The sequence below is a fragment of the Amblyomma americanum genome, chromosome 1 (assembly GCF_052857255.1).
Source record: "Amblyomma americanum isolate KBUSLIRL-KWMA chromosome 1, ASM5285725v1, whole genome shotgun sequence".
Classification (NCBI taxonomy): Eukaryota; Metazoa; Arthropoda; class Arachnida; order Ixodida; family Ixodidae; genus Amblyomma; species Amblyomma americanum.
The window spans coordinates 267,710,577-267,721,439 of NC_135497.1; the positions used below are offsets into that span (position 1 = coordinate 267,710,577).

Below are 10,863 nucleotides of genomic sequence, written 5' to 3' on the forward strand. Positions count from 1 at the left end.
AGTTGCGGCTTCAGAAAGAGTTGTAAATTCGGAAGCATCAGGGCGGTAAGGTAGAATGGTGTCCATTGTGCAAGAAGGCTCACGGCCGTACAGGAGAAAGTACGGAGAGAATCCGGTGGTGGCTTGAGCAGCGGAGTTATAAGCGTATGCGACAAAAGGGAGAACGCGGTCCCAGTTACAATGGTCGGAAGCAACATACATGGCCAGCATGTCGCCGAGGGTGCGATTAAAACGCTCAACCATGCCATTTGTCTGGGGATGGTAGGCGGAGCTGGTGCGGTGAACGACGTTGCATTCCTGAAGGAGAGCTTCTACAACTTCTGAGAGGAAGGCCGGACCTCTATCACTGAGCAGCTCTTTGGGCGCACCATGGCGAATAATGATGCGATGGAGAATGAAGGATGCAACGTCGTGGGCTGTAGCAGATGGTAAAGGCGATGTTTCAGCGTAACGTGTAAGGTAGTCGATGGCAACGATGATCCAGCGGTTCCCGGCTGATGTGCTGGGAAGAGGGCCATAGAGGTCGATGCCAACACGCTCGAAGGGCTATACTGGGCAAGGCAGCGGCTGCATAGGAGCGGTGGGTCGGCGACGTGGATGTTTCCGTCGCTGGCATGCAGTGCAGGACTGAACGTACTGGCAGACGTAATGGGCCATCCCACGCCAGTAGTACCGCTGTCGTAGATGGATGAAAGTCTTCAAGAATCCGGCATGGGCACACTGGGGATCATCGTGGTAGGAAGAGCAAATGAAGGAGCGCAGATGTGTCGGAATGACGAGAAGCCACTTGCGACCATCCGGGAGATAGTTGCGGCGGTAAAGGAGCTCGTCTCGGATGGCGAAATGGTGGGACTCACGACGGAGAGCACGGGAAGGAGGTCGAGACGATTGGCCAGATAGGAGATCAAAAAGGCAAATGATCCACGGGTCTTTGCATTGCTCGGAAGCCATATCAGCGAACTCAAACTTCAAACTTCAAACTGGGAAGGCACTCTGACAGTCTTTTCCAAGTGCTTTGCGTGAATCCCACAATACACTAGTAGACAAAATCACTTAAGGAATCACAACGCACATAATGTGAGCTTACAAAAGCAATTCACTGACAAGCTCCCATCTGTCTGCTCTGTGCCAGGCCAGTCGCATGGCCGGCTCAATACACATCTCGCTCTGCAGTGCTCCTGCCCATAGCTCGTTCCAATAGCTGTTAGTCCTCCATTACTGTCAAGCAGATTGTTCTTTAATTTTACGGCTGTGCCACGCAGTCAGAGCAAATGAAACATCTTCTCTACAGCAATGGTGCAGCAGCAGCAGTGCTGACCAGGCCGGTCCATGTGCCGAGGCAAAGACTGGGAGCAGCATGTAAACCGAAAGCCCAGAAGTGTGTACAGCAGGGTCTTACTGGCTAATCACGCGTGCACTTGTCACTTGCTTAGTCGCTTGGGCCTTCGTGTGAAATTTTGCATACACAATGTTCAGCCTCAATAGATTTGTACAAATCAAGCAAGACCGCAAGACAGTGTTGCTTACAATACTGGTCGCAACACCAAGCACTCAGTGGTGCCTTCTCCAATTAGTATTTCTACAAGTGGACATAACGTGTTTGGTGCCTGTTATGGTTACTGCTAGCATGTAATTCAGCGGGAATGGCTGGTACTTCTATTTCAGACCCCTGTACAACAAGCCGTGCAGAACAATTTCAAGCCAAGCATCCAAATAAAACCCAGAAAATTGTGAACACGGATGCCTTTGCATTTTACAGTACCTCTGGTTTAGCTCTGATGATTGTGGGTTTTGCTTGCTTGCTATGCAAACAATAATGCATTAAAAGGCCAAAAATGTGGTTATTTGTATAAGCACTTCTTTTACCAGGAATGACCAAACGAAGTATACATGATATCCTGAAAGCACTATTCAGTCATAATTTTAGTCATTATATGAACATACGAGTACCTGGCGACACAGTTGAGCCTTAATTTAAAGAATTCAGTAAAATCCGAAGTTTAATTTGCAACATTCAATTTTTTACGAATGCTAAGCATCTATTAAAAAAGCGCTGCAGGTAATTCATGGCAAAAAGCTTTATTTGAGATTAAAATCAGGCTTTACCTCTGCCCTTTCTTCAACATCAACAATGGCGTTTTGCACCGTTTGTATGCCCATTGGGACATCATTATTTCTTGCGCATACTGTGTACTCGCAAGCCGCCTCAACACATCTGTTGCACCGAGCTCCTCTCAGGTGATGGGGATGGTGCGCCTGTTTTTGAGTTTTAGTTTTGTCGTCATCACCATCGTATTGTAAGTGCCCCAAGCACACTGCCAATATGAAGATGCGTTCGCAGCCGCCGCTGCAACCTTGTGAGAAGGAGATAAGGAAACGGAAGAAGGTAGGCCGCCGGCAGCAGTAGCCATCCTCACGGCAGGCCATGCAGTCTCCTCCCCTCCCCCTGCCCTACTCCTCTCTTTCTCCACGTCCTCATCGGCAACAGAGCAAGAAGAGTGTCCTCCATTCATCAACAAATGAAATGAGGCACACACCGCGCCTCGTGTTCCCCACCGCGAGCACGAGTGCACATGCATATGAGCACTGTATGAGTGGGAATCTAGGTTGTTCGGTGTGAAGTGCAAGACGGCTTCCCAGCTGACAGGTGTGCCGATGGCACTGTCATTTCCAGTCCTTATACCGAATTCTGGGAATCTGTAAACACGATAAATGTGGTGCACTGCCTTTGAGCACAGGCACCGCACCCCATTCAGCACTGATTTCGGGCGGGATAGCAAGAGCTGTGGGCTGGCCTGGCAGGCTGCCAAAGCTCCGCCAGTGCTCGTGCTAGCCTCACCCACTATCTCATTTGTGCTCTGCTGAGCTACTTCGCCCGCGGTAAAAAATTTTCCCTTGGGTTTGTTTTGAACCAGCAATGAAATTTCGTTACATTGAAAGTGCGGCAAAATGTACATTTTTATATTGGAGCTAAAAATACATAGTGTTCCTAGGAAGTGAAGTTATGAAAACTGAAACACTTCGTCAAATTGAGAATTTCGTTATATTGCAAAGTGTTACATCCAGGTTTAGCTGTATATCACAATCACCTGGGAAGGTGGGAGTTTTTTCTGTGCTATCTTGTCACGTTCCTTGAAGAATACTGAAGATCTGAACATTTCATCCTTTTGGATAATAACTTGTGACTCTAGAGGGTAATCACAAAACTTGCAGCTTAACAAAATCTGAGATGGATGCAACAGGGTGCATGAAGTGAAAATGTTTAGAGAATGCCACCACTCGCGCAGAAAGTATAAAGCAACTTAAGCACACAAAAAATTACCCATGCGGCAAGCACTACAAATTCTGCTAGCCCTGCTAACTGCAAACAGCACCGTCCAAAGGTGAAAAGAGGAAAAAAATCAAGCTCACGTTTTCCAGTTGCGATGATTCAGCTCTGTGAAGTCACTAACAGAGCAAGCAATGTCTTTCAGGTAGCGGGCCAGCCGCACCAGCTCACGGTCGGTGTTTCGGTGAGGATGTGCATTGCGGAATGGCCTCACCTGGAAAGTGCAGGCATCGTGTGACAAGTCTGCACGAGAACAGTAAAGGAAGTGCACCAGCAGGGCAATCTTCCCATCAATGAAACATGAACTAACTCACCCTCAGACCTGATTGTGGATTCATGAGTAAGTTCCTGCGAATGTTGTCGACGTTCCTGCGAATGTCGTCGATCATTATTGTGTTCTCAGTACGGTATGCTGAAACCAGGCCCCATATCTATGCAGGTGGCTTAACCTGAAAGCAAACCAATAAATGAGCGGAGGTCCCATTTGGCACATTGCACATTTGGCATTTGGCACATTGCCCTTAGCACATGGGGAGTGCACAGTGAAGGGACAAAGCAATAAAAACTGCATTCACAGAGATTTGAGAAAGATGGGCTTGTTGGTGTAACACAACTAGACAAGGCCCAGCACTCACATCTGCCTCATGTTCACTGCATTCTTTCTTTTTTGCACTGCATCCTCTAGTAAAAAAGTTTATTCGAGCTGGCAGCAGCTCATGCAAGGAAACTTCTGCAGCGTGGATCTGGCTAGCTGGTGTAAATGTGACAGAAATCAGCCAGCCAGTAAGTGCTGATGTAGCAAGTACTGCACGAGATGATGCTAAGTAAGCCAAAACAAAAGAAATTAAATTTACATGTAGCATAGTCTCAATGCGTGCTGGAATTAACGAGCTAATGCGGAAACTTATAGCTAAATTCATCTTAGATCAAAGAATGGTTTACCTCTGCCCTTTGCCTGAACATAACCTGTATGGCAAGCTCAAGCGAAGAGCGAAACATGAATTGCCATCATTACAGGCATTTGAGCACAAACTATGCCACCGAGTTTTCTGTTTGTGCGCTACAAATGAAGCCATGTTCATTAGCAGCTCTCATCAATACTATCAAGGGCTTAAAAAATGGGTAGCAGTTTAACATTGCTAAGCACGAAATATTGTACGAAAGCACAGTTTTTTGCTAGTGGACACCACCGCCACATACCTGAAAGCACGAATGAGGTGTCCACTGACCCAAGGAGCCAGTTATGCGCGTCTGCAACTTTTTCATCGTCACTGCCAATTTACCTATGGTACACTGGCCCTATCCCCTCTTCCTGTCTCCTCACATTTTTCATTTCATTTCTCCATTCTGTCTGCTATCCTTTATTTCCGGTGCCCCTGCTCAGGTGCTTTAGTATCGATGGCATGTGCTAGGGCTAGCAAAAATTTTATCCTTCCTTTTTATTATTATTTTATTAAACCACTAGTAGCACGCTCGCGGCCTATGCTCCAGTGCTGCTTTTCTGCAGCAATGTTGTCGTGCCAACGCGTTTTTCTCTAGTGCCGTGTTTCTGCCACCAACGCATGCAGCGCACATCTCTCTGTCACTACCGCCACATAGCTCAAAGCGACAATATTCGGGCACTTTGGCAGTAGTAGCAACACAGCGCACACGCAACTCAGGCCACGGTTCCACTGTTTTTCAGGTTGGTGCCTTTTACATTTTGCTTCGCATGTCTTCTGCTGCTGCCAATTGTCACTGATTTAGAAATGGGTTCAGAGACCTGCTTGGAGTGCCAGTCTGGTTTTCCAAAAAATAGCTTGTTTGTTACCTGCTCTGAATGTGACAACAGCTGCCCCACCGGTAACTGTTCAGGGTTAACGACGAAGGTGACAGGGCCAAAACAGGTGATGGTAGTATAAGTCATTGGGAATGCCGGACATGCACAACTGGAAATGAACGCTGGGGCCACATGGCCACTCGACTGACTTCAGCGCGTGAACATAACTTAACCACTGAAGTAAATGGCCATGCATGAAAAATTGCGCAGCATATTGCCTTTGGCAGGAAAGATCGACCACTACTCGAAAGAATAAAAGAAATAGTGCTCGGCCTTCAAGCTTCCGTACAGCATATTTCATACAGATATGATGAGGTTCTGGACAGACTGATAAAGCAAGACCATGCTATTTCCAACATATTGGCTCGCATTGAGCGCGTGGAAAAATCAACCCAAGCAAAAAAAGTTTCATGCCTCAAAGAACAACTCAATAACCCAGAACAATACGGTCGAAGAAATAACCTACAGATCCATGGTGTTGAATTCCAGGAGAATGAAAACCTGCCAGCGAAAGTGAATGAGTTCGCAACAACCATGGATGTTTCTCCGTTGAAAGAAGAACTGGATGGCCTGCATCGCATTCCATCAAAGGGCGAGCATGGCTGACCCGTTTTAATTCGTTTTGTCTCAAGGAAAACTAAGAAAAACTGGAAAGAAAAAACAAAGCAGAAGCAGCGAAGCTGCTCAGGAGTAAGCTTGTATGATAATGTAATGCGAAAAAAGCTCAGAAATGAGCTTTCATGATAACCTGACACTGCAGAACAAGCGCCAGCTTTGGTTGGCACACACACGCGCTCAAGAAATGGGTTATCAGTTCGCATGACAAAACGACGGCACAGTATTTCTTAGAAGGGCTCCCGATAAACTGGCATTGCGCATCGCCAGTGAAGCTGACTTATCCATGATACGTCCACCATCTGTACCTTTGGACGCCACTCAGATGATGGAGTTGCACAGGATACTTGTTGATAGTAAATCCGCAATTCTTAAACTGAATGTAAATGTTCCACAATAGCCCGGGCGCGCCGCCTTTCAATAACGTATTATAGTGTGGATGATTTTAAAACTCTCTTAAAACCACTTGCATCAAAAAGTAAACTCTATTCTATGTTTTGCTTAAATTCTCGGAGCTTAAAGAACAAAGTTGATGTCACTACCTACATAAATCTTCAATTTGATGTTTTAGCGTTTACTGAAACTTGGTTGACAAACAGCTTACACAAAACTACATCGATGATTACTCAGAAGTTTCCCTTCACAGAAATAATAAAAATGGGGGTAGTGTGTCATTGCATTTTTGCCGTGGAATGCCTCATGCTTTGTTGGAAAAATATTCAGTTGCCCACAAGATTATGAAATTCTGGTCGTGGATTCATGTGGCATTACACTCATGTCGGTGGGTCAGCGGCCGTCACGAAACGTAAACAACTTCTTGGCATATTTTGAAAATACACTAGAAGATATATTCAAGGGTTCAACGAAAGTTCTACTGGTCAGACATTAGTAGAAATAAAAGTATAACTCACTGACCAAGTCAAGCTAAAAAATTTACGTTTTGGAACCCGTGCGGGTTCCTTCTTCTCGTTGAGGCTAAAATGGCAAGCTGTCGAAACTTAAATACGCAGAATATATTGTAATGATTGCATGTATACCATTTCGCATCCTCCCTTCCTTCCGGTTCATAGTATCAGGAATCGTTTGGATAAAAGATGAATCAAGCAAAAGACGTGCAGTCAAGTTCTGCTCTTTTGATATGACTGCAGTTTTGTCCCAGTCAATATCATGCATCTTATCGTGCTCGTGTTTGGCAATTGCACTGGAAGCCACTTCGTGGTTTCCGACATCGCGCTGATGCTCTTTCATTCCTCTGGAGAATTTTTCTGTAGATTTGGTAGAAAATGCCGGGAAAGTGGTTATCTGACAAGGAATCCTTGACTTTCACCAGCATACTTCGAGGTTTGCTAGAAGGCACGTGTACAATGCGTAGGTTATACCCCGCAAAAATACATGATAACGCTTCCCTTATACCATGTGCATACGGAATGCCAGCAGTGGCGGTAAAAACGTACGAATGGCCGAGCTCGGTTGCAAGGGCTGTTTTTGGATCCTTTCCACAAAGTGGTAGGGATAGCAGTTAGACAAAAGCTCTCGGCATATTAAATGGCTCAGTCGGAATGTCGATGGGCTGAAGCGGGCCACTAGGCGGGAGCGAGGGCGTTTTCCGGCGCTAGCATTGATCGCAGGCAGCAACGTAACCGCGGACAGAGCGGTAAAGGCCACTCAAGAATAACCGCCGGCGCACGCTGTCGTACGTGCGGGACACGCCGAGGTGCCCTGCAGTAGGTGCGTTACGAAGCTGGGAAAGGACCGTGGGGCGGAGATGTGTCGGGACGACGAGAAAGAGGTCGGCGCCATCAGGGTGCATATTGCGACGGTAGAGAATATCGTGATGAGCACCAAGCACTGTGAAAAATGACTGAGCCAGAAATAACAGAAATAAATGTGAGAAAATGACAAATCGCAGCGATGCACTCACATTAACTAAACCATATTTCGATGTGTGCAAACTAATCATTTCTCCGGAGTCCAGCAGGAATGCAATTTTGTACTTTCATGACGGGTCACACCAAGTTCCCAAAGCTTGGCATCGATCCACATCATGTTAGTGGCCGCTGAAAGAGTAACAACACTGTCTTAGAAACTTATGCCTTAGCAGCATAGCTCATCAGAATTAAAGGGAATTGACAGCGCTCTGATAACTCCTGCCACAAGCAGGAAAGCATATAGGTATTGTGACAATGTCAGAAAGACTTTGAAAAATAAAAAATCAGAACTGTACCCGCAACCCACTTTAGCTAACCGCTAAACTACGGTTGCACAGTCAAAAGCACCTGTAGCATGCCTGAGCTCACTGTGGCAATGGTATACAACATGCCAAGTTCTTGAAGTTTACCAAATACACTGCGCCCACTTCTTCCCAATTGAAAGCATTCATTTGGCTTCAAAATTTTCCTCCTCCTGCTGCCATGGTGTCCTGCGACACCTTCTTGAAGCTGGCATGAACCGATTCGCTGCAAAATTTTGCATGCACGCATAAAAAAAACAGGTTGAGCGCATAATGCTACATTCAAATAATGACATCACACTCATCTTATTTAATGCAAAAGAGAGGACAACAAAAAAGCTCAATTGTGACTCGCGCCTTTGTTACATCTACTTTTCTGTTGTTCTGGCCTGTGCACTAATTAATATGAATATAATGTCAAAATGCCAACTAGCCCAACAGTTAACTAATTCAAATGAGGAGACTAAAATTGCATGCAGAGTCCAAAAAATAGGATCAGGCTATTAAAAGCAGGTAAAAATAGCATGAACAATGCACTAAGACACGAAGTAGTACAAAAATGAAAGCAGGCTCTATCAACATTAACTGCCATTATTAGCATGCCAAATAGCTACAAACATCAAAGTGCACGCATAACCTACTTTTCACATTAGCATAACTACTTGTCATATTTCCAGATTAGAAAGTCACAATGAAAGAGCCTTGGGATAACAACTCTGCAATGCTAAATTCAAAATTCAGTAATACTTTGCTAAGACCTTTCTTGAAGCTTATCAAATAATTTAAACACTTCATCACCTCTGACGTGCTAAAACTGTCAAGCGCCTATGCGGAAGGCCCCTTATAGAAAGAGGCTCGAACTGGTGGGAAAACAGTACTCAAATGCACAAACAAGAATGCCAATTGGTAATCACAGTTACCTGCAAGGAAAAAAACTACAGGTCCATTAAGCTCCATCTTCCTCAGTAGCGGCCTTCCTATCTCCGAGACCTTAGGAATAGCACTGTTTTTATTCCTTATGGGATTGTGCTACATATAAACCTCACCTGCAGCTAAGAACAAGAATGGATTTTTCACAGCCCTTGAAATCACTTGAATATCTAGGTCGTGGGCATCATTTCTTCAATGTACAGATTTGTGTGCAGCTGTTTCCATCTTTCCAAAATGTGGCAGTGAGCATCTAAATATTTAAGCAAAACTTTAAGTAGAACTACCACAACACAATATTTGTACTTGCCACAGATAGTATAGTCAATGGCACCCCGCAGGGGGACGCCTGCAGCTTGCAGGCGTCGCGACGGTGAGTGGCGACACCGCGGGTTCCCGAGCATCCGCAGGGACATCTCCGCAAGGGGATGATGGTGAACTGTGCATCACCACGGACCCGAGCACCCGCGCCTCGCCGTGCGTGGCATCGCCGTGTCCGGGGAAAAGGGGATCCTGGTGGTTGAGCCGATGCCGAGCGTTTGGACCCTTAAGGCCTCTTGGCGGAAGCAACACACCACTATGGCCCCAGCTTCCTGCAGACGGCACCTCCGGCCTGACCCGACCGGGGGGAATCGGCAGTCGCCTTTTCCTATCCTCCTCTTCATCTTTAACTTTCCTATCTCTGTCTCACAACTCTCCTATATCCTACTCACTTCTTGGTTTTTCCTTTTTTCCTGGCGGCGAGGGTTAACCTTGTGTGACCAACTACCCTGAGTTGCGTCATATTTGGTTATAGTTGAGGTGTACAGCTGGCGTGGGCAGGACTTGCTATCAAGTTCCTGTCCCGTCCCCTTGTTGGACTCCGTGGTGGGTGGCTGACACCATGACCGAAAAACAAAGTTTTTTTATGGCTCCCCAACTTTCAAAACCTGATCGCTCTCTCAAAAGAGGGCGGAACGAGGCAGACAACTTCTTTCAAAAAAGAAAAGGCACTTTCCCCAAATATCATGTGATCCACAGTGAACAACAAGATAAACAGGCAAGAATAATATCCCCCTTCCTTGTGTCAAAGTGCTTGACTGAAACCCTAGGCATTGGCTATAAGCTGTCAAAAATGGCCAGCGGCGACTTATTGCTCGAACTGTGTGACAATGTCTAACATTCTAAGCTCTCCAACCTAACGTCCATAGGGGAAATCCCGGTCTCCGTGACTCCTCATCGCTCACTAAACACTGTCCGAGGCGTAATATCGGAAAATGATTTTCTTCACATAACTGAAAAAGAAATGCTCGAAGGGCTCATCGACCAAGACGTCATAGATGTCCACCGAATCAAAATCCGGAAGGACAACAAGGAAATAGACACAAAACACATGATCCTGACGTTCAACACCAGCACCCTGCCCGACACAATCGACGTGGGATATTTGAAAATCAATGTACGACCATACATACCAAACCCTCGCAGGTGTTTCAACTGCCAAAGGTTCGGCCACGGCTCACAGAGCTGCCGCGGTCGTAAAACTTGCGCAAAATGTGCCTCTAACGATCACCAGTCTGATGTATGTGACGCAGCCCTGTGCTATGCAAACTGTGAAGGAGAACATGCTGCATACTCCAGGGCGTGTCCGTCCTGGAAAAAAGAAAAAGAAATTATCACCATAAAGACCAAAGAAAACATTTCTTTTAAAGAAGAGAGAAGGCGTTTTGCGCTTACAAACACATTCTCCTTCACAGCAAAACAAAACTTCGCTGATGTGGTGCGCAGGGGCGTAGCACCGCACAGCACTCCGGCACCTGCCAAGGCCGCTCCCACCGAGCCTATGGCAGGGCCATCCACGCCCCAGGCAGGGTCAGCGAAAGCTGCCCTGTCACTGCCAAAGCAGGGACCGCCGGTCTATGGGTCGGTATCCCGCAGGACCTCCCCCCGTCGGGAGAGGCCTGA

General features: G+C 46.3%; 1 protein-coding gene across 1 annotated transcript; it reads right to left on the reverse strand.

Annotated features, from left to right (window-relative positions):
- Window positions 1-3,407: 3,407 nt before the first annotated feature.
- Window positions 3,408-3,752, reverse strand: LOC144117579 (ubiquitin-like domain-containing CTD phosphatase 1). The gene is made up of 2 exons (XM_077651244.1): window positions 3,643-3,752; window positions 3,408-3,542 (listed from the first exon to the last, which is right to left on the reverse strand). The coding sequence occupies exons 1-2, from the start codon at window positions 3,715-3,717 to the stop codon at window positions 3,408-3,410; spliced, it is 210 nt and encodes a 69-aa protein (XP_077507370.1). The 5' UTR covers window positions 3,718-3,752.
- Between the last annotated feature and the right edge of the window lie 7,111 nt (window positions 3,753-10,863).

What these genes read in the sequence shown, in the direction of transcription:
- LOC144117579 (XM_077651244.1), bottom strand. Translation starts at nt 3,717, where the DNA reads ATGATCGACGACATTCGCAGGAACGTCGACAACATTCGCAGGAACTTA. An exon ending in ATCCACAATCAGGTCTGAGG is followed by an intron (nt 3,543 to 3,642) that starts GTGAGTTAGTTC and finishes TGCACTTTCCAG; the next exon opens with GTGAGGCCATTCCGCAATGC.